This window comes from Morone saxatilis, unplaced genomic scaffold (genome assembly GCF_004916995.1).
Source record: "Morone saxatilis isolate NCDOM2014 unplaced genomic scaffold, NCSU_SB_2.0 Contig7, whole genome shotgun sequence".
NCBI classification, from domain to species: Eukaryota; Metazoa; Chordata; class Actinopteri; family Moronidae; genus Morone; species Morone saxatilis.
Window position 1 is genome coordinate 12,243,822 of NW_023340246.1, and position 24,421 is coordinate 12,268,242.

Consider the following 24,421-nt stretch of genomic DNA (forward strand, 5'->3'; position numbering starts at 1 on the left):
CATCCATAATGAAAACACCTGATAGGTTTCCGCCCTAGACTGAGCAAGTAACTGTCACATGCCTTTAAAAGGATCCGGGACTGATATCTCAGTAAACTTCTGTGAGGACATTGTCGGATATTATGAATGATATGGTTTGATTTTTGGGTCATGAAACACAAAAGACACAATGTTGTATATCAAGTATTGTAAAAAAAAAAAAGGGTTAAAAAAAGGTTAAAAAAGGCTTCTAGATGTTCAGCACAGTGTTGTTTACCCACTATTTAAGGACTGCTGCTGTGCTCTCCTGTACTTATCAGGGGGTCCAGGCGCAACTGGATCTCTTGCATCAATAATACAGTGATAATTAGTCAGCCTGACCCCCACTGTCTGCTCCTCTTAACCTCCAGCAAGTAAAGAACCCTGTGACACTAAAACTGTACACACCTGACTGCAGACTGTCTAAACAACGAGCCAGTGAGGTGCACTTCAACTTGAGCAGTCACCATCCGAGCAGGTGTGTTGAAATGATGTTTTACTGTATTATAGACCTACAGTATATTAAATACCTCCTGTACTGTACGCCCAACCTGAATGTTTAAAGTAGCTGGTGTGGGAATGAGACTCAAACAAGGTATCTGTGTCCAAGTTTACATATCGTCATCATTCATAGAAAGGTTTTGTTGTTTTTTGATTGTTTAACAATTGTTTAGCCGGTTCTCGATTAGAGAGAGGGAGCAGAGTTTGTTTCTCTCTGAATGGAAAGTGAATGACAAAATGTCCTGATACATGAACAGAACACCATAAGGCAGAGCAGAGAGTCATTATCTCCATTATTTTATAAATTTTGAGTAAGTGGCCATTCATACAAAAGGAAAAATCCTTTTTCATTGTTTTTTAAAGTTGGTTTAAGCCACAGTTGAGTTACTAGTGAGTGAACTGGTAAAGTAGGACACTGAGTGAGTGAGTGTCTACTTACAAGCTTTTTCTGAGCTAAACATTTAATGGTCTTCCTCATTGGATGGATATAATCTTATCTCCATCCAGCTCCAGAAAAAGCTCTTAAGTGATTTGATTTTGACACAAAACTACAAAAAAAACTAAATTTTTCGCACTCAGTTAACATTGTTGTTACTATGGTTACCCAACGTTGGACACTGATGTAAAAGAGTCAAACTTTAGATTCTTTTTTCGTGATTTTAATGGTTTCCCATTACCCTGCTGTGAATACAAATCCCAGTAAAATGATTTATAGAAGCGTGACATTGCCTCACTATTTTCATTTTAATGAGATTATTTAAAGGCGTTGCTTTTAAATGAGACACTGTTGGGGTGACACAAGAATAATGCGAGACGACAGACACGACAAAAGGTCATCATTCAGGTTTCAGAGTACCTCGTCTGACCAACAACATATGTTACATCATTATTTTCTACTGTGCTCAATTCCAACAACAATAAACTCTCATCTGTCTCCCCTTTTACGCAGAAAACAGACAAAACCTGCCCCGAAAAAACCCTGAATACATGAAATATTTACACTGATATTTTACAGGCAATTCAAGCAGTTTGTGACCTGTCAGATCTGTATTTGTCACAATTAGAAACACAAACAGGCAGTCATACAGCCCTGCACATACAGATAACACACACGCACACACACACACAACAGTCTGGGCAGTACAGCACTGCAGCCAGTTGTTTAAGAGGGCGATCCGAGGCTCATGGTCTCAAACATGCAAGGAAGAAAGGGTTCTGGTGGGTCTTTACATCTGTAGAACAGGAGGAACTGGTGTTTTACAGAGTTTCTGAGGTTCATCAGGTCATTTTGTTGTCTGTCAGAAGATAACGTCCTTGTTAACAACTCTTTAATGCAGTTAATCACCTCCCAGAATTCAGCATAGGTGGCGGTGTGTGCTTGTGTCCCAGCTGTAGGCCTCATTGAGAAATCTGTCAGAAGATCACTGGCCAAAAGGGGAAGGGGAAAAGAAGAAGAGGAAGCAGAGGAACTAAAATAAATAATGATTAAAAAAAACCCTCTTTACTAAAGCTTTACTGTGCCGCCATGGGTGTGGCAGTATGACACGCTGCCAAGGAAACATTAGAAGAGGAGGAAGTGATGGATTTTGGGGTCTGGCACCTGCAAGAAACAAGAAACAGTAGAAATTAAAATTAAGATACAGCTAATCTCCGCCTTTACGTAAAATTTAGACACAGGTTAATAAGATTATACAGCAATATTGAGATTACAGGCAGTTGAGCAAATGAGAGATAAACCATTAGATTAGGACTGCCTAGAGAGGGTGTGGCTAATCCTGAATAATCCCATTTAGAGATGCAAACCATTTACACTAGTCAGACACTGGCCATTTTACTGTATGTCCCCACATACAGTAAAATGGTTAACTGACATCAGTGAATAATATAAATAATAATGGATACATTTGTTATTACTAATATGAATATTGACACTTGATTATATCAGCTAATACTTATCTTTTTACATACATGATACAACCAAACATTTTGGATATGGATCCCTTAAATTCAAGATATGTACTGAACAGGATGTTTCACAGTTAAACTATAAAGTTTGTTGCACAGAAGACAGTAAATTCAGTTCAGGCTCACCAGGATCGAGACTTGCGGACCCCTCTGTCCTTGGTGGGTGAGTTGTCCAGAGAGTGACTTTGGTTCAGCTCCGCCACCGCTAGCGAGGCGGTGTTTGGAGGAGTCATGTCGAGCTCCAGAAACATGATGTTCTCAGCCTGCACACACACAGATGTTTCATTGACATAAAGGTGTTCATGCATTACGTTTTGCAAAGTGACACATTTTTAGACACATTTTGTTATTTTTTTGGTCATCATAAAGTGTTGAAATGTTTTAATAATATAATATTTTGACCACAAACTTCACTATGCCCCAAAACTGTGGTGGCAATTTTAGATGAATTTTTCTGACACTCAAGAGATACATTTTTGGCAGATTCAGTAAACTCTGGACATGGATGCTGTCCTCTAAAGTGGTTAATTCTCAGCTTCCCATTGAACAGACATCCTCCTGTAACACACACACACACACACTTACCCGGTATCTGGAGTGAGCTCCCATCGCTATGGCAACCCTGGCGTACTGGCTGATTGGTCGTTTGTATCCGACTGCAGATGTCGGTCTTTTCTTCATCTGCGAGGATTTACTGAATAGATGCAAGAAAGGGGGGGCGGGGGGTCAATAAGAAACTAACGAATCAAATAGAAATCAATGCTGAAAATACCAAAATGCAGCTCAATGAAGCTCCAGTCGAGATATCTTCTACAAAATAAATATGATCTAGCTTTCACACAGTCAGTTTAACAGCATCTCTAAAGGCTTTTCTGCTTTAATAGCATTGGAGGATGGTGGGAAAGAGACGAGAGAAGAAGAACGAGTGACACAAAGAGCTGGAAGGTCAAAAGGTCATGAACCCCCGACTCAAATTAAACACAATGTGAGTTCAATATTTTCACCTCACGGCCCAGATGGGAATATCCAAACATCTAAAAAAAAAAAAACCCACACTGACCTTTCAGCAGGAACCAGAGACTGAAACTTCCACTGATCCTCCTCAGGGTCAAAGGTCAGCCGGTTCATGATCTTATTCTTCTCCTCTGGAGGGATGAAGTTCTCTATGATCAGATACCTGCATGTGCACCACACACAGCAATATAGGGTTTAGTTTGAGGTCATTTCAGAAACAAGTGGCTTCAGAAAGTCTGTAGAGGTAAATAACGTCTAAATTGTGTTTTTTTTTTCTCACTTTCTTCAACACTTTCCTCACTGCAAGAGCCTAAACTCTTCTTTCTCTATGTCTGTGTTTCTACAGTATATGATAGAACGATTTATAGAAGAACTGTTCTGCACTAAGATTAGATTCAACTTTACTGTTATTGCACACAGAACAGGAACCAACCTGAAAATTAACAAGATAATTAACATTTACATTTATTTATCTGACACACTTTTGTCCAAAGTGACGTTAAATGAGGCACAATCCACAGTAAATCAATCAGTACAATCATTCCACACTATATCTGTATCTCTGTCTATATCTGTAACAACAATATAGGGCTACTTTTGGTCTGGAGGGGTGAGGGAGTTGTTGCAGGCAGGGTGCACAGACATTTTGTCTTATCAAACACAGGTGCAACGAATAACATTAACTGCTGCATTACATTGCAGTAATTGCTGGCAGGGAGCCATCGTTAGTAGTTCCACCTGCTACGACAGGTCAAAATGTCAGCTGAGAAATTAATGAGAGCGCTCTGATGCTAAGAGGCTATCAAGATTCAAAATAGCAAGTAAAACATGATTAGAAGGAGATGAACAAACTTTTGACAGTGAAGATTGATGTGTTCAGACAGACAACAGCAGCAGGTGAACACAGTGGTGGTGCCAACACAGAGGGCTCGTTTACAGGACCAAGGTGGCAAATCAAATCCACGTTCTAGTTCGCTCATCTTTGTACTTTTACTGCTTGTACGTTGATCTGTTATCCTAACATCTCCGATCTGTCAGCATCTCTCTGTGTTTGAAATAATGAAATTCCTGTGAAGCGTGTACGTAGCTGATGTGAGTGCGCTCTGTGTTTGCTGAACCGTCCGGCCATATTTTGCTGATCCCGCTGACTCTTCTGGATGTTTGTTCGACTCACTTGAACTTGAGCTCTCGGGTGAGCTCGTTCTGAGTTTGTTCCAGTTCCTGTCGGCTCCTCACGTGCTCGTCGTTCACGTCCTTGATCTCAGCTTTGATGCACTGGAGCTTGGCATACAACTACGAGGAGAGAGAGAGAGAGAGAGAGACAAACAGAAAGGGTGAGGAGGAGAGATGTCGCCCAGTGCAGTGTAGTCGCTGATGAACTGGTCTCCGACTCGCTGCAGCATGGTTGCCCCTAGCAACAGCACTGGAGGCACTGGTGTCTGGAGAAATGGGCAGCCAATAGGAGAATGGCAACATGGCAGCCCTCCCTCTCTCCAGCTTTATTCTCCCTCTTTCCTCGTGCGCTCCAGAGCTTTCACACTGTTCATTCTTTGACTGCATGGCCTTCAAACAAGTAGGCTAATCCTGACTTTAGCCCTGGTGTAGTTAGCCTGAGAGATGACACTGCAGTTCACAAACTCAGTGATGTGGCGGCATACAAGAAAAATGCTCAAAATGGGATTTGTTGTTAAAACAGCTTAAAGTTGGAATCAGATATTTAAAGGGAATACCATGTACACAAACACAAATTTCTAAATCATATAGAAATGTGGCTGATTCTTCAAATTTTAATGGACAAGGGCAACTTTTCTTGTTTATTCAGAGTTTACTATGAGCTACAAACAATCTCTTCCTGAACTGGGATGGACTTGCTGAGTAATCACAGTATAAATGTGCACGTAACCTGCAGCAGCAACATACATAAGTTGTGTTACTACGTTGTAACTCCTTAATGCACGACTATACAGCCGGCTTGACAATTGCTCCCTGACTATCATCAACCACTCTGTTACAACTGCAAAACGTTCAGTGGTAACCACAGTCTTCACAATCAACATACTTGTTGAACGCCTAAACCTGAAAGTTTCTCTGAGCTTCACAGGCTGCCCTCTGAGCTCTGAAATCACAGTGAAATCACATCCCTGTTTTCCTGAGAGATGGCTCCATGCAGTCAGAGAAAGGGAAGATGGCACGCGTGCTGCGTTCGCACGCCAGGAGAGCAAAGATCAACACAGGATAATTAATCACATTGTCATCCACACTCACACCATGGGTTGTTTGGGGTTAGTCCTGCTGGCCGTGCAACGGATTGGGAAGCAAAAAGAGCAGGGAAGGGTTTGCAAGGTTCAATGAGTTGTTTTAGGGTTTGCACTGAGGGATTTAGGAGTGAGTTACTCAGAGGTCCTGAGCGATTTGACAAGGAAGGGAAGACAGATTGAGAAGGTTGGCATTGAAAGCGTGAAGAGGCCCAAAATTGAAAGTGATAGAGAGTGACGGAGGGAGAGAGGAAGGGGACGGCAGGACAAACCTTGAGGTACTGAGATTTAAGAGCGTCAGGACGGAGAATGTGTCCGAAGAAGGGGGTCATTAAGATCCAGGTCAGGGGTCAAAAGGGGTAAAGAGGGATATACTGACATTAGGAACAAAAAAGGAAAGTGTATATGTGTGTGCATGTTAATCTGCATGTCCTTCTTCTGTTTATGAAAGTGTGTGCATTTGCTGCATCTAGAAATGTGGATTTGTGTGGACATGATATTTCTTGAACTTTATAAGTAGAAGGAATATCTGTGCATCTTTTACCTTTTTCAGTTTCTTGGTCTTGGCCTCCACCTCCTGTTGCAGAGAGGTAAAAGTCTCTCTCAGCTCCAGCGTCTCTTCGTCCTGGACCAACACCTGCTGCTGAATCTCCCTCTCACTGCGTGACTGAAAGAATTTAATCGAAATGTTACCTTTCTCTTAAAGCACCATGTCCCCCCTATCGCCTCAGGTTTACCTTAACACTAAAGTTATGTTGAGGGTTGAAAGGTGGACCTGAACTTTAGTGTTTTCAGTATTTCATGCTGCAGCAGATCCACACAAACATTCCAATCTACAAATATCAAACAATATATTATAAGAAACCATATTTTATTTAAGTAGACTTGTCAAACATTTACTCATTTTAAAGCAGGCTTACTGTAGCCTGAGTATGCAATATGCAGGAAAGAATGTCCTTGAAATTAATAAAAATAATATCCACTTGGTGTTGGAATCTCAATATCAGACTCAATATTATTGTTTTTATTATAATTCTAATTATTATTATTATACAACTAAAGCAAACAAACATCTTTATCCATTTGTGGTTAAACTAAGCATTATTTTCTAAGTATCTAACAGTAAAATGCAGTTTACTATGATGTAATATTAATTCTGTCCCTACCTACCTCTGTATATCTATAAACACACAAACACACACACACACACAGGTTTACCTGCTCAGCAATCTCATGCCTTTTCATCTCCAGCATCTTCTGCTGCTCGTTGGTGTGATCTATGATGTTTTTTCCTCCAACCAGCAGCTTGCTCTCCATCGCCTGAGAAAAACAAAATAATATCTGGATAAATATTTCTGATGAACAACCTGTATTGTGTCCTTGTAACAGCTACAGTGAACACAGCAAACCTTTACCTGCTCACTCTGTGTCAGACACTTTCGAAAGTTACTACACATCAGAAAGTCATTTAGATACATAAAGTTTATTCTAACTTTATTTATAAGGAATAGAGGCTTTAAAAGAAACTCTACATAGTTGATTTACAAAACAAATGACCAGTTAACTAGAAATTACTTCAAAAATGTCTGGTGTTTTCAAATGTATTAAAGATCAATTGTCAATAGTAAATGCAGCTTCTGTAGGTTGGTTACTACTGTGAACTTCACTGTTTTGTTTTGTTAATGTTTAGTAGTAAATGCCACTATGAGACAAAATAGTAGGAATCTGTAAGAGGGGAAATTTGAGATTTTGAGAATAAAATTTAATTTTTTTGAGAAAAAGTCATAATATTTCATATACTAGTAGGATGCAGTATGTGTTGATACTGTGTTGATTTAAATTGATTTTAAAGAGTTTCAAGGTGTTCAAATGAGTTTCAATTTAGGTTTTTATCAGGTATCAACAACTTGTTATAGACTTTAGGTTCAGAATGGGTTATAATAGGTAGGTCATGCTTGATTTTCATGGTACCATTAGATGATTCCTGTGTATTGATTACTAATTTCTTACTAAAGCAGTTAGATCAAATAATATTTGAGTAGAGTGATCTTCATTGTCAGAATTGTCTCGAACACAAACAGAAAAATAACTATAAAGTACAAAACAATACTGGATTTTACCAGGTAACATTTCATCTTAATTTAAACAGGTCTTTTTATTTACATTATATCTACACCAAGATCCAGTGACAAGAATATACTGGAATTAATAATTAATACAGTTGAGAAAGTGTCTTGCAGTACTCCTCAAGGAGAAGGGTTGAGTGTCTTTCTTGAGGTCAAACTAAATTCATCTGCACATCTAACAGTTAAATCTTTGTGTTGGTGTTGGAGCTGCAGTCAGTGCAGACACTGTGCTGACGAGGCAGACGGAGCTGGAAGTCGGCAGCTTAACGTCCCAATGATGACACCATCCCACAACAAGCTGAGCTCAGCTGAAATGTTGCAGTGCTTCAGATTTCAGACTGTATCACATTCATAAGCAAAAGTGACATAGTGTGCTTTCATTGAGTTAAATACGGTATCAACCTTCTTGTCGACTGATGTCTGATAACCACTTTGATACAGACACTTTTTTCCACAGATATCTTTTAACCTTTCATCTGGCACCATCATCAGTTCACAATTTGTCTAAATCTCTGGTTAATGACTCAATAACTACATTACCATCAGCCTCAGTCGTACTAATACGTTGTTAGCAGTCAACTGGTACCAATGACACGTGAAATTCAGATGGAAGGCAGGAACTGAAAAGCAGTGGATGAGATGGAGGAGAGTCTCGACGATTATAGGAGAAAGGTACAAACGGCATACGTTGGATGTGATTCTTATGTTATAAAGAGGAGCAATTTTCAACTAAACGGACAAACTGAAGTCGTTATATGGCTCTCTTTAAAGCCACCAGACTCCTTTGATTAAAAAACAGTAATTTTATCTCGCAGAACACAGGAGTTTGCTGGTCTACTACTGCCTTGATCGTTAAGTTCTTGTGTTATTGGTGATCCAAACTGAAGTGTCCAAACACAAATGTGGTAGCTTTGAAGAAAGCACAGGTGAATATAACGACTTCAGAAAGCTGTCTAAAGGTAAAGTGGGGAAGATATTGTAAATATAAATCACACTTAAACAGATTTTTTTCAATTTTTTGAATTTACCCTCCTTATGAACAACAACTTTTGGTACTTGATAAAAGCTTCTCGTCGTTTCTCGGTTTGAATGATTTGAGCAACTGCAAACGACACAAAACAGGCTTTTTGAGAGTTTGTGGTCGTGCTTCCAATGTAGAAAAATTACTTCCTGCCCTCCATCTGGAGTTTGTGCAACAGAAACGCAGCGATGTGACGACAAGCTAAATGTTATCATGCTAACAACGTGGCGAACATTACACAGTGAAGCCGTTGTGAAAGGTTTGCTCTCTCTGGCTGCTTTCTAGTTATTATTTCAACCTTTTAAGTGTGTTAACTCTGATGTAGAGTCATTATCATTTAATGCCTGTGGTTACAGTGTCTTTGGTTACCGTGGAGATTAAAGACCTGGGGTCACACACAATCACATACATGTTGTCTGTCCTGAGGGGGCAGAAATCTAAAATTAACATAGAGAAGCAGGAATGAGTGAGAGGCAAGAAATGGGATAGGGTGAGAAAGGGAGAATAGAAGAAGAAAATGTAAAGAAAAAGAGGCGAAAAGAGAAAAAAGGGGCCCGAGAAGGGCAAGTAGGGGGCACAGCCATTTTGTATTGGCCACATTCCAGTCGCAGGACTTTATACAAAAAGACAGTGTGTGTGTGTGTGTGTGTGTATGTGTGTGTGTGTGCAGCCTATACATTCTTTTTTACGAGCACTAAAACACACATTCAAACTCATGTGGAGTACAGTGGAGTCCTTCAGAGAGGATGCGTCTGCAGCAGGTCTTTACAGAAAGCCTCTTTGTTTTCGAGCTGTCTTTGTGTTACGTGTGTGCATGTGTGTGTGTGTGTGCATGTGTGTGTGAGACTGCCTGGTTTTTGCTGCTCTTTGTGTTTTGTCATATTCTTTCAGCTTCATTAAAGGACTGATTCATGTCAGTTTTTTTTTTCTCTCTCGTGCATCCCGTGTCTCTTCCCGCTGTAAGAAAGACACAATTGCTTTACATTCAGGCTTTTATAAAGCTCGGATATAAATGGACTTCAATGGACAACTTGACACTTTACATTTAACTCAGTGTTTCACTTTTTCACCACCAGGCACTTGTCAAGATACACATTGTGAATGAAATGCATATTGGTGTTTTAACTTCAGTAGAAGATCCACTGTGCGTCTCACTGAGTTCATGAAACTGTGTCAAAACCCCCAATTACATCAATTCACAAACGCAGCAACATCCAATTAAAGTCAAATTACGTTTTGTCACACAGTACATGGCCCCTGGTTATCCTAAAACAGCCTGCTTGCACTGAGTTCATAAGTGCACTTCTTCTGCACTAAATATTAGTTTGATACTTGACTGTAATGTTTTATTTACTCCTCAAACAGGTTCAGGAAGAAGTTAAGTAACATGCTCTGACAAAGGCTTCATGTCAGCAGTGGTATCATGTGGTGCTCAGCTGTAGGAGGAGAATGCCACAAAAGGATCTTTGTACCTATTTGAAGAACATGCCATTGTAATTGAGTTAATAAAACCAGTTTAAGTAGCTGCACCATTACAAAAACACACACCACAACATAGAAGTTCAATGACTCACAACATAGAAGTTCAATGTCACTCATCCCCAGTTGGACAATTTTAAGTATTTGCAACACATGCAAATTTTCCATTGTAAATGTGGAGTATAGTCTACAGAATAACTACATGAACCTTCTGGTAAGATTATTTTTTCCAAGTACTGTATTAAGTCAACATGGAAACGTCTTCAAGTGCCCAGAAAAATGGAAACTGTAACATTTGTATTTGCAAACTCCTTCTGCTGAGGAATATCATGTAATATGACCAAAAGCTACAGAAGAGCTACTAAATGTACCTAAATAAGGTAGTTTGATCATTATCCACATCACGAATTAACTTTGTTATCCTTCATTTAACATTTGAGTTCACCGTTTAGAAGAGAAATTATCTTGAAACGCATTGCAGTCACGGTGTCATGAGTTCACATGGCAGATTTCCAAGCACGTCACGTTTTTAATGTCCAGGTCAAGCTGTTTCACATCTGACCTGTTGTAACAGAGGTGAAGATGAAAAGAAGACATGAGAGGAGGAGGAGGAGGAGGAGGAGGGGGAGGCTGACTCAGTCAGGGGTCCAAATGACCTTCAATCACACGAGAAACGACTCACTCATCATTCAACTCTCATTCTGTTTTCAAGCAGTCAGGATGTGTGATGTTCTCTAAAAAGGTCATAGTGGAGCTTCAGTTTGTTCATCATGTCATTATAAACCTTCCTGTTTCTACATCTCAGTCCTTTGCAGGCTCAAATATTATCCCGGCTGTCTCTAATCGATAAAACAGATTTTATATCTTACAATGTGTGTGTGTGTGTGCTTCAGATAGATTTACATTGGATGAGCCGACGTCTCTGCGGATGTGTGCGCACTATCTGCAAAGATTATTGCATTCATAGCTGCACTCTTGTCCATGTAGGAGTCTCCATTACTGTACACACTGTAGAGGGCACTGTGGATAAATACAGGTGACATTTTTACAGTAAGACAGGCAGACGCTGTTCGAATTGAGCCAGATTTTAAACTTCTGCTTGCTAGTGTCGTCCATTTTTATAGTAAACAATGTAACATCATTAGTTTAGTTTAAGTTCAGACTTCAAACCGTCTGTTCCGCTTATGAACTGCAAATTTTGGATTCAAACAGGTCGTTTCACTTTAAAAATGAACCACATTTGAACTAATTTTAGAATTTTGAATAAAAAGTGAAAGCTCTAATGGAAAGTAGCCATTAGGCTTTATTGTCGTAACGCAACCTTTAATCTGATCATGGCGCTGTACTTAAACTGTCAGCGCTCCTGCTTGTTTATATAATAACACATGGAAATCAGTAAAATATCAAATATAGTGGAGCGAGACATATTTTTGTATTTATATCTTCTGAGTCTGCTCAAAAGAGCAAAAGAAAACACTGAAGCATTTCTAAAAGCATCACACTTTTCCTGGAGCTTGTGAGAGCATGTGTGTGCCAGCCCGCATATTTGTCTGTGTATGTATAATCTGCCCATAAGTGTGAGCTCAAATTCTTCTGGCTGTGACTGATCTGATTTCCTGATGGGAAAGCGAAGAGAATGGGAAGAGTTGCATATTGAGCTGGCTCATCCACATCAGCCAGCCAATCACAGCAAGGCCAGGGGCCTTCTGGGAGCGACCGGGATATAAATATAATGTGACGACAACGGCTCTCGTGTGTGAAGAGGAGAGACAGAAAGCTTGCTGGGAAGAGACAGAAGAGCAAAAAGACAAAAGACACTTAGCATGAACGATGAGGTAGAAAAAGAAGAGGGAACAAAGGTCAGACCATCTCTGAGATTCACGTCAGTCCTGGTCGATGGAAAAACCACTTAAGGAGCCACAACTTAAAGCCTAAAATCTCATTACCATTCACTCACTGTCAGTCATCTCCTGTATCCAGCGAACACACGAGGGAGATCCAGTAAGTGACACACAATCAGCAGATCACAACGTAAGACCAGAAACTGCAAACATCCGTTCATCCAGCCAGAATGAGACAGAATAAGGACACAAATGGAAAAGTCCTTTGTAATACGACTTATTTTGTTGTTTATTTAAATAGAGCATGAATATAGATCTATTTTTTATCAAAGATCATGCTCCTCTTTTATTCTCCTGCCTTCTTTCAAGAAGGACTGTATTAGGAACTACTAGCATAACACACCTTGCATTGTGGGTAATGTAGGCGCCAGGTTTTGACAAGGAAGAACAATGCGTGGAATAAAAAGACTAATCAGTGGTGAAGTCATTAAAGACAAAAACAAGAAGGTTGGTTTTTAACAAATTTTGTACTAAGAGGTCCTTACACAGCTTGTATAAAGTGGTTAAATTAATTATTCAAATGTTTTTTTTCCAATGTTTTGTATATTTTATGAGGCTATATTGGTTACATTGGCAATATATTACATCAGTCATCCATCTACAATGACCATTTTCACTCTCTATACTATACTCTATACATAAATATTTTACGTGCAGGCATTTCTCTGTTTGTTTATCTCCATATATGACAGACAGGAGAGTGTGTTGAGGTGAAGAAATGGCTCGTTTCTCCACTGATCCTATGACTGGATACTTAGTTCACACACACACACACACACAGAGAGAGAGAGAGGCTTCAAAATCATGTAGACACACATACAAACACACATGGACACGCAGTTTATTCATCAATATTTCAGTGATGCAGGCTTCCATGCTGAAAGATGAAGAGCAGCGATGAGCTTTTTCTGTTCATTAGCCAACGTAGACACACACACACACACGCTTCCCTCTCTCTCACTTTTTCCTCCTCTAATTAGACAGGAAAGCAGCTACATAAACAGGAAACAGTCATTCTATCCATAACGCTATGTATGTATGTGTGTGTGTGTGTGTGTAAAATACATTCTGCACACTTTAATGGATTTCTATGGTATATTGTGGAAAGCTGATATATGAGCACAGTGTGTGTACAGTACAGTATGTGCATGTATGTGCGTGTGTGTGCCTGAGTTTGTGCGTTACGCTGACGATATTTCCCATGAGGCAACGGGCATTGTTGTTGACCATGCGTTCTGATTGGTTGAACTTCAGCTGGCAGGATGTAGGAGAGCCCTTAATGCACATTCAACGTCCATTTCCTCCGACAACAAAAGAGAGCAAACACTGGAAGATGCATTCATGGTAGAAAAGAAAAAAGAGAAACACAGTATGTATTTGTTTCTCATCTGAAAGATTCAATTATCATCCAGCTCCAGGCCGAGTTACCCTCCTCTGTTTGCTCTAAAGCCAGACGATACAACGTCTATGTTCAGCTTCTTTCAAAAGAAATCAAAAGATCAGAGGAATCAAAGAGAAATAGCTCGGTGTTTCCCACACACAGACTTTATCTGGGCAGCTTGCCACGGAGGAGTTTTTTATATTCGGTTTATTAGATTCACTCTTGAGAACCATCTGTGCTAATATTATTTTCCTGTTACCATAAATTAGACTTAAAACTCTACAATTTGATCCAAATTTGCAAGCATGTTTGGTGATATTTTTAACAGTAACTTCAGACTTTCATCTAAGATGCATGAAATTGACCTATTTACTGTGCTGTTTCATGTTGTAAAAAAGGCATTTTTCAAAATAGGAGACAAGACAGGTTGAGAGAAAGTAGGATCAGAACATTTTAAGAAAAGCTTTCTTTTTAAATTACCGCTGTAATAATAGGGATCACCTCAGATTGATTAAAAGTATGAAGAATTAATTTAAGTAAGAGACAGAAAAGAAGGTAGAGAAACTAAAGAAAAGTGGTAATAAAGAAATAAATCAGTGTTTCTCAAGTTTCATGTGAGTTAGATGAAAATCTGTCCCAATACAACCTAAAAAAAGTAACGCATGTTTCAAGGTCTAAAGCTCATGTAGCTTTAAGACATTTTATCCTTAACCTACAGATACTTTAAAAAGAGACAGATAGAAAGAGATATGTATGATGTGGAGTAGAGAGAGAGGGTAAGAAGATGGGAGATGTTACAGTTGTGACCCAGAAAAAGTGGATCTAAGAATAGTCCGCTGGAGGGAAAGACACAGCAGCCTCCGTATGAGAACCTGCTGCTTAGCATGAGGCTCTCCACAGTGACTGTACTGATACCTGTAACAGTGTGCTGTGTAAAGGGAGACAAAACACCTCCACAGACATGTTGCTGCTCAAATACACTAAAGCTAAAGCTAAAAACTTGGTAGGAAACAGGAGGTTTGTCTTCATCGCTCCACAAAGTAGGAAACAAAAACAGAATATGCTATGACAGCATGAAGTAATCAGTAAATACTCAGCGATACTGTAGCTGAGGGTTATATGTGAATATTTACATGTACATGACACCTTATAAGGTCACATTCTTCAGCTCTTTATCTATTTGTGTTGCAAACAAAACAATCGCTTGATTCATAGAGAGAGAGAGTTATCAGATTAATCCATAATGAAATTAATCATTAGTCACAGTCCTATATATAGTTTAAATGGTTAAAATTAGCTCCAACTCAACCAGAACAGAAAAATATACTGCTTTTGCATTAACGCACTGAATACTTTCACTTTTAATACTTTACGTACATTCTCCTTCATACTTTCACTTAAGTAAGATTATAAATACAGGACTTTTACTTGTAACAGAGTATTTTTTACAGTGTGATATTTGGTACTTTTTCTCTGAATACTTACTCCATTCCTGTTGCCCATGTAAATCAAAGCAGAGCAGACGGCAGCTCCACTAACAGTTGAACTGACATTACAACACAAACCAACACAGATGGAGCTGCACCTTGGAGGCCAGTTAGCTAACAGCACCCTGCAGAAACACCAGCTGACCCAACATACTTTCACAAGGCTGGTCCCTGACCTACTTACAATTGTTGTGTGTGTGTGTGTGTGTGTGTGTGTATGTCTGTGTGGATGTCGTCTGTCTGTGGGCGAGAGGGAGGGAGAGGGAGAGAGGAAAAGGGAGAAGGGACTCGATTACCTTTCAATTTGATGTTATCTGGTTATTTCTGAGCTGTTTACAGTCTCTCTCTCTATCTCAGTCTGTCTCTCTGCCTAGCAACCTCTCGCTCACTGGTTAGCAGAGCTGAGAGAAAAGTGGAACCTGCAGGCTTCAGTCTGTGATTGGTGGGATAATTTCAGGCTCAGCCAATCAGAGGAATTCTGGGCTGTTAGAACTGGCTAAATTGATCAGACTGGAAATGTATAATCAGAGTGATGTCATGGGAATTAATAAGGCGGTTAAATTAATTATTGTTTTTGATCATCATTCAGAAAATTTTGGAATTATAACTTTTAATTTCATACAATAAATAATTCTTAAACATGAAAATGTTTGTGTGATGAGCTAAAAAAAAAATAAAATCTGAGTATAGACATGGGCTGCATTTAGCATCTTTACATCCGCAATTTATAATCATGTTTTGTTGGATTACAGGAAATATTGGAGCGACTCCCAACTGTAAATCTTTAAATAGAAGCAGTGTTGAGGAAGTCTGCTTAAAAGCGTTTAAAAAATAGTAAATTGCTGCTTTGTATTTGTATTTGACAACAGTTTACAACTAACAATAATTTTTATAGTTGAGTAATCTGCCAATAATGATTTGATCTATTAAACTTTAAGCTAACAATCACAATTTACCTGAGCCCAAACTGGCATCTTCAGACAAACAGTCCAAAACCTAAAGATCTTTAATATTCTATCACACACTGTAAGACGAGGTACGATAAAGCTGCAAATCCTCCAATGGAAACGCCAGAAACAGCAAAACAATGGCTAAATAATTAATTGATTATGGAAATAGCTGTTTTTAAAGAACCAGTGTGTAGGATTTTGTGGCATCAAGTGATTTCAGTCTCCCCTTCTAAGCTTGTAAGAGAAACTACGGTAGACACGAAACTCGTGGAAAACGTGAAAGGCTCTATCTACAGCCAGTGTGTGGTTTGTCCATTCTGGGCTACTGTAATCAATCAATGCGTAATGCTCAGCGCAGATTATTCCGTTATTGAGTTACTTTATGATCTTTCCATCAGCCTATCGCATCATCTACGCTTTACTCTGTTGTACCTGTTTTGGAAATATCTTAACATGACGCAATCACATGTCAACATTTAGCCATGGAAATAAAAACAAATTCACCCAGAATTCCTCCCAGACCAAGAAAAGACCCAGAATCCAACAGCACTGAGCTGACGACTCCAAATGGACATAAAGGGATCCTTGTACACGTCTTACATCATATGAAATGGTGACCTGTGACCTAAACATGAGACACGTGATTATGACTTCCCGAACCAGGTTCATTCATTCTGACTGAAGACGTAAACCTTTAAAAAAACTCACAAATACATTGTTTTATGTTTTATGAGCTGAGCAGTGTCATTTCTGGCTAACTTTACTCAGACTAGAGTAAATTGTGCATTTCTTTGGGGACTATTTTTCAGCAGCGGATTTATACACATTTAGTGCTCTAGAGAGGATTGACAGTAGCAGGAAGGGTGTATGTGGTATTAACTCATAAACTACAGTGACCATGTTCATGATAATGAAGGAACATGTCACTCAGTGTAACAGTGTAGCTCATTGATGTGCTTTTAATAGTTTTTGGACAATAATGAACCTCCATGACACATATTGGCTACACAGTTTTGGTCTGTTCATGAGATTTGTTGACAGTATAATAATTACATAATTTTAAATGTTTGCATCCTGGAACAAACTAATTAACTTGTATCTTGCATGACAAACATAGTTTTGAAGTTATGCACCAACAGCGACAGACTGATGCATCACAGGCAGGAAATACTTCTGGTCCTCTATCATCTTCCTCCTCGGGGGGTGAAAGAAAAGAGGGGCAGCTGATTCTGTGCACTGACATCACCCAGCAGCCACCCAGTCAGCATCAAGCACACGAACCAGCAAAGACCCTCTGAACTGTGCTGCCTGATCACAGATTTTTAAGGGTTAGCACAAAACAGCGTTAGCCCCACGGTGCTTTAGAGGACAGCTTGATGGGGAGAAATACGAGATGCCTCACAGAGAAACATACATGAAAGCAGGATATACGTTACCTCTGTCTCGTGGGACTTTCCCCAGTCCTCAGACCTTCACTTAGAAAGAAAAAGTGCCACATCTTAACGATGAAGCAGAACCTGGAGAGTGCTTACACTGCTCTTTAAATGAGTTTCCTCTAGGTTGGCACTAATGTTTCTGCCAATTTGAGGGATTTTAGACATTTTCTTTTGAGTGTATGCTGCAGTGTGCATTTATTACACAAATACACAACTATGGACACTCAGTTTGATTTATCCTGTTAATCGCTACAAACTATATTAATCCTTTACATAAGTGACATTTATTTAGGACATAAATACTTAGATATGTGTGAGAAATACTCCCTCAAACATTTTAAAACTGTATTTTCTTGGCAATATATTTAGCATTTATGGGTACAAATAGTTCTTAAGTGGGTTTTTTTCCTTATTGAAAGACGGAGAAAAATACTCTCAACAACAGAAAAAAGAAAGATGGAGTGAGGTCTAATGTCTAATATAAGATGAAATAAATCAAAAAAAAAAAAAAATGAAACCAAATTTAAATAGAATTTAGCCCAAACAAGGCGTTATGCGAGGGGTTGTAATGTGTTAATGTGTCAATTTTATAAAGAACAATTATTGATATCTATGAGAAAACATGAAAACAGCTCTTAATAATAAACTTGCCGCATCTTTTTCCTTATTCCCACTGTTAACTGGCCAAATGATGACAATTTGATGTCACATTGGGGATAACGGATAAGCAGCTAGTGTATAATAGAGCTTTAATTTTCAGTACATCAGAACCCACAGATTTGCTCTGATGTTTTACACTAATACACAGAAATAGAATAATGTGATGGTTCAATATTATTGACCTCTAGTGTAATCATATCTACATATAAAATGACTGCATCATGTTCCGATTTCAACCAAATTGTGATTAAAAATGAACTAAATTTGTTTTTTACACATGTAATTTAATAAATAAAATCTATATGCGAGTTTGAATACATTTACCATCAATATCTGTATTAATAGAATTATTTCTTATTATTATTTCTATATCTCAAACATTGTGCCCTACATGGAAGAAATCTATTGTAGAAGAGACAAACAGATCAATTTGTCCACTCACAACAGCTCCAATGGACCAGAATGCAATGCAGCGAGACATGAGTATAAACTGTAATCTTCTCTGAACTGGACAATGTCTCTCTGTTATCACACTTCTCTGGTTGCTCCCTCCTGTATATTACCCACAGCTGGATGCATCAAGTTGATTCACACCTCTGCTCTGAGTTAAAGGCACTGTAGGTTGGAGGAGAATACGCAGCACATCACCAAATACATAACAGTAAAAGAGGATACTGGTACAACCTCAAGCTGCCCTTCTATTGTACCCATTCACTGAAAATATCCTTTTTCCTCCTCTCATTTCCTCACATTAGGGCCTCTGGGCTGTTTGCTGCAGTAAGCTGATCCAGTAGTGTCTCATGTTTGATGGTCCAGGCTGTAGCTACACAATTATAGACTGTAGTCACTCAGCCATTCTGCACGGGTGACTTATTGACGGGATATGCCCGTGAATCAGAGCAACTAATTAATTCAGCTGTGATTCAGTCTTTGATTTTTGCCTGTAAGTGTTAAAGGGCAAAGAGAGGACTGGCTGAGTTTAAGCTACAAAGGTCACCAGTTTCCTGTCTCGACATATGAGACAACCAACCAGACTGTGGAGAAAGAGCAAACACACAGTCCCAGTTGTTGGACCTGCTGGTGCTGGAGTCACACCGGCTGTTTCTTTAGAGTCTATTATGAACTATCTGACTGAAATAAAGCTACTCACAGTGTGTGTTTTATTTTTATAATAAAAGAGTCGGTTTAGTTTTTATTTCCAGTTGTTATCACAGAGTCGCCTCGTGTTATGTTACTGAGTTACAGTGATGGAATAATAGTGTAAAAACATCAACAGTGAAAGACTATCCCTCTGTGGGTTTGAAGCTCTGTTAATGCAGAATAGCCTAGAACAACAAAATGATTCAACTGACCCTCGAATATATCTATTGATCTTTATTATTTGTCACTCAGTACTTTTTGTTCCCAGGGGTCACTGCCGTCTGCCTCACTGAACAAACAAAACAGACCAGCTAGTTAGCTAGTTAGCTTGTTGACTTGCTCATATACGACCAGTTTAGACTAAAAGAGATTATGTGGAATATGGACACTTGATAAAAACTGCTTAATAATGAAATTAAAACTAGAATTTCGCAAATTTGATACCACAAAATAACAAAAGGACGTCAGTAAGGTTAACATAATCATCTTAAACTGTGTGAACGGTATCAACTCTAAAACACACTTATTTTTTTACCCATGCATGTAAAAATAAAACAAACACCTACATTAGTACCTACATTTACTACCGATTGATAGTTGTGATGCGACTTGTGATGCTACAGTGATTTCCCGTTTCCATAGGTGACTGCTGTTGATTGGACGGTGCCACCGTTGTATCCTAGCAACCAGATTTACGCATTATTCAAGTCTTTTAAGAGCTAATACATCTTAATTTTTAATGGTTGCGACCACATGCAGTAAATCACTATTTTAAGAGTTTAGGAAGGACTTTGCACACAGACTTACCAATTCTGGACTTCAGGGTGTTACTAATCTAAAATAAAGATTTACAGATGGTGATAATTTGGAGTATTAGTAGTCATGAGGAGTATTTCTCGGTCTGTATAATCTCACCAGGGTTATCTTGTCTTGTTTGGAGGCTTGCTTAATAAATTTGATGTATGGACGTTTGCCAGACTGGGAGGGTCTAATGAAGAGACGCTATCATGTGGCATTATGGGAATGGTCGGATATGGTTTTTTGATGAAGTGCTGGACTGGTACTGTGGATCAAAGGTCGGGATATTTCAGCCTCTACTTCACCCAAATATATAAAGAGTTCCCTTTTCTCTAATATCTGATATCAAAACCTGATCTCTCGCACACTTAAAGGTCCACTGTGTGACATTTAGGAGGATATATTGGCAGAACTGGAATATAATATCCATAGGTATGTTTTCAATTGAATTTAATCAACCGAATATAAGAAATGTTTTCATTAGAATTTATCTACAGACCATCTCCTTCCATGGAGGCGCCATGTTTAACCGCCATGTTTCTATAGTATATCTGTAGATAGGAGCGCAACTACACCTCTAGATGGCACTAAATCCCACACACTGGACCTTTAATGTCAGGAGTGCACAGTTTGTTTGTAATGTAGTCTGTGTAATGCACAGAATTACTGTCTGATCTCTATGATACACACACACACACACACACACTCAGATGTAATTAGATACGAACTCTCAGTGTCCATAATGTCCTTTACTAACAGCTCATCAGATTATCACACATGATAATCCCTCGGACCACATGTCCTTAATCTGACTCCCTGGATTGTGTGTGTGAATGAATGAAGCTACAGACTGGACTCACAGGTTCGAGCTCTCACCTTGTACTTGGCGGTCAGTTGCTCGGTGGCTTCCTGCTCCTTCCTCAGATCTCCCATCATCCTCTCCCTTTCTCCCAGGAGCCTCTGCTTCTCCTCAGCCAACATGAATTGATCCCCTCTGATGGCCTCAGTCTCCATCTCCAACCGCTGCTCCTCCAGCTTCACGTACTCCTCCGCCTCCTTCTCCACCCCCTCCTCTTCCTCACCCTCTGTCTCTTCATCCCCGTCTCGCTCCCAGCCCTCGCCGTCCACCTGCTCCTTCTTCTGTTTGCTCCTCCACTTCCTGTGGTTGAGCTGGGCCCTGAGGCGAGCGATCTCCCTCTGGAACTCACGCAGCAGAGCATCCTTGGGATCCTCGTTGACTCTGGGCTGGTTCTGGATGTTCTTGGCCCGGTTGGCGTAGCGGAGGGTGGTGAGGGTCTCGTCGTAGTGCTGGGGGGCTGGGCCTAAGGTAGCAACCATGACAGTCTTTGCATTCCCCCCCAAAGAGTCCTGCAACAGCCGGGTCAGCTTGGAGTCCCGGTATGGCACGTGGCTGCTGCGCCCGTCTGCCAGAGCTGAGATCACGTTCCCCAGAGCTGACAAGGAAAGGTTGATCTTGGCTGCCTCTTTCAGGCGCTCTCCCTGGACGCCCGTCTTGGCTTGGCGCTCGCTGCCAGCCAGATCAACCAGGTTGAGGCGGCCGACCCGGATGTGTTTCCTCCCATCTGGTCCAGGCTGGCTGCACTCTACTGTGATCAGGAACAGGGCGTGGGACCGAGACGAGTGTTCGTTCATGTCTGTCGCCCCGACGGCTCTCGCCTGGTTGCCCATGTTCATCACCTCCTCGATCTCCTTGATGCTCTTGCAGACACACGAAGTGAGGTCACGCACATACACCCCAGACTCTGGACTCTCCCGGAGCTCCAGGGCTCTGGCGTTGCCGTGGTTGGGATCGAGAAGATCCCGAACCTCTTCTAGATAGATCTCGAGGTAGGACGCCCGCACCAGGTACTGTCTATCAGACTGGGAGCGGGAAATGTGTGTGAAGATGTGGTCGAAAGCGTTGGGAATCACGCCTCGTTTCTCTGGGTCCATCCATGCCCCCTGCATGGTGTACGTCTTCCCAGTTCCGGTCTGCCCATACGCAAATATGGTGCCATTGATCCCTGCGAGAACTGAATCTATCAGCGGCCGCACGCTCTCGTCATAAAGGTCTCGCTGTTTGGAGTTTGCATCATAAACCGCATCGAACGTGAATGTTTTCTGGGGCTCGCTGACTGGCGCTCGAGGGTTTCTCAGGATCACCTGTCCGAGCCGCACGTCCATCTGAATGATGCCCCCTGCAGGCCCATTGGACTCCTCTTTCCGGTTCAAAGGGCGGCATCGAACTACCACCTTCACCGACTCGCTGCTCTTATTCTTTGACATGACTGGCTTTGGTTTCTTGTCGTAATAAAACAAAAAGGACAATTTATACGATATAAATCAAAATGAGCTGGAAACCTTTATGCTGCCTTCAATCCCCTGTCTGTCTGTCAATTGTGTAACCATTGATTTTTTTCTTTTTTCTTTGAACTATTAATAACAAATTCAGTATGGCTTCTTGATCATATCATAAAGGAGCATTGACACCGTGCCTTACAAGACAGACTCCTATAATAACCAGCACAGATGATGAAATGCCACTGTGTGTAATGGCTAATTTCCTCTGCTTATTGTCTGTAACAGCTTACAAATACACGGACGGTCAGCAGCTCTCACGCGTTGGATCGACGCTCCTTTGCAGTCCCGCTACGCGTCCGGATTCACTCGGTGAAAAAGAAATCCAACAATAAAAACATTCAGACATCATTCTTACGTCGTCCTGATTTGCCGGTGGATCCGCTACAGACCGTCTGTCCGCATCCTCCGGTCCTTCCGCTCATTGATGCTCCGAAGTGGATTTGCGGCTCTCGGTGTGCGGGGAGAGACAAGAGCTCCCCTCCTGTATGCAACACACACACACACAGTCATTCAACCACCACACCCCACATCACTGCGGAGCGGAACAGAGGATCATGGGAAATGGAGTTTCGTCTGAGTGTCGAGTGGATCCTTGTCCAAGGCTGCCACCAACTCCTCAACTAGACTCAATGTGGGTTCAGTTTACAAATGTAACTGGAACATTTGTGTCTTTTTATGGTTATAAACATTTTACACTGTTGATTTTTCCCACAATTAGAGACATTTATTTATAACTGATTACTTGTTTTACAAATACAGTATGTAAAGTAATCTATACTCAAAACTTATTTCTTTGCACTGTAACTTGGGACCTGGGATTCAAACATACATCTGAGTTTCTGTGTGAACTTTTTTCACCCACAAACAAATAAAGGTGTAACTGTAAACCTTTTTTGTAACGGAAAATCTCCTTTATGCACTCACACTCTAGAAGTTATTTGTAAAATGTTTTTTTATTTGTTCACATATTGTCTTGCACAGGTACAGATCTTCTTACAAATTGAAAAAATTTAATCTCTTTGCACAGATTTTTTTTTACACATTCACACGTTTATTCACAGATATGTTGATACACAGCTTCTTTTGTCCCTCAAGGAGTCGGTTTGTGTTTGATGATAATATTTTAGCTATCCAGGAACAGCACTTAAACAACACAATGTCAGTTTTATTTCAAGGTGGATTTTAGGTTTAATAACAAGATGTTAATCTGGTTATTCTCTAATGTTTGTCTGGTGGTTGTATTGCAAGAAACCTCAGTTCTGTTTTTTAGTTTTCTATTTGTGTTATTATCTCGTATTGGATCTAAATCTGTCTCTAACTAGAGTATTGCCTTTTATTGATATATGCAGAGCTATAGCTCGAGGTAAAAAAGGCACAGACCTGCAGGCACTGATAATCAAAAATAACCTTCAATATAATCATTAATAACAATGATTTACTCCTGATTGTTGGATGATATTCCCAGTCAGGTGTCAGGTCAGTCAGTTCTTATACAACTAAACAAAGCGGGACAGACTGAGGACTGGGGGCCAAATGCAAAATTAATCATTTGACTTATTTGACCGTTTAAACCTGACACAACAGCGCCACCTGGTGACATAAGTGTGTAACACATTATGACCTGTAGGTGGTCAATGACAGGGAAGGAAATGAGAAATCTGTTTCACTTTCCAGGTGAGATGGAGGAAGTGGCACTGGGGGATAACTGGGGATAACTCTGGGGGTTTCCCGTTACATCTGCCAACCTTTCCATGCAACCTCTTCCTCTTTCAACTATCTGATCATTTCAATGTTCTGTATTAATGCTGAAGGCCTGACTGACCAGAAAGGGGAAAGACTAAACCACATGGGGAATTCAGCACATATTCCTCTGATGCTAGAAGACTCTTCATAACCTTTAACATGTCCCCCGAACAAGGTGTGTGTTT

At 40.2% G+C, this 24,421-nt stretch overlaps 1 protein-coding gene across 2 annotated transcripts; it reads right to left on the bottom strand.

The window, feature by feature from the left end:
* Positions 1–1,358: 1,358 nt before the first annotated feature.
* LOC118340389 (kinesin-like protein KIF3C) lies at positions 1,359–22,972 on the bottom strand. 2 transcript variants are annotated; one of them, XM_035678293.1, is made up of 9 exons: positions 21,009–22,972; positions 6,972–7,073; positions 6,298–6,420; positions 6,026–6,034; positions 4,673–4,791; positions 3,545–3,661; positions 3,070–3,178; positions 2,611–2,747; positions 1,359–2,119 (listed from the first exon to the last, which is right to left on the bottom strand). In XM_035678293.1, the coding sequence occupies exons 1-9, from the start codon at positions 22,416–22,418 to the stop codon at positions 2,032–2,034; spliced, it is 2,214 nt and encodes a 737-aa protein (XP_035534186.1). In that variant the 5' UTR covers positions 22,419–22,972; the 3' UTR covers positions 1,359–2,031. The 2 variants fall into 2 exon arrangements, with proteins under 2 accessions (XP_035534186.1, XP_035534187.1); XM_035678294.1 differs by lacking the exon at positions 6,026–6,034 and having other exon boundaries at positions 1,981–2,119.
* Positions 22,973–24,421: the final 1,449 nt, after the last annotated feature.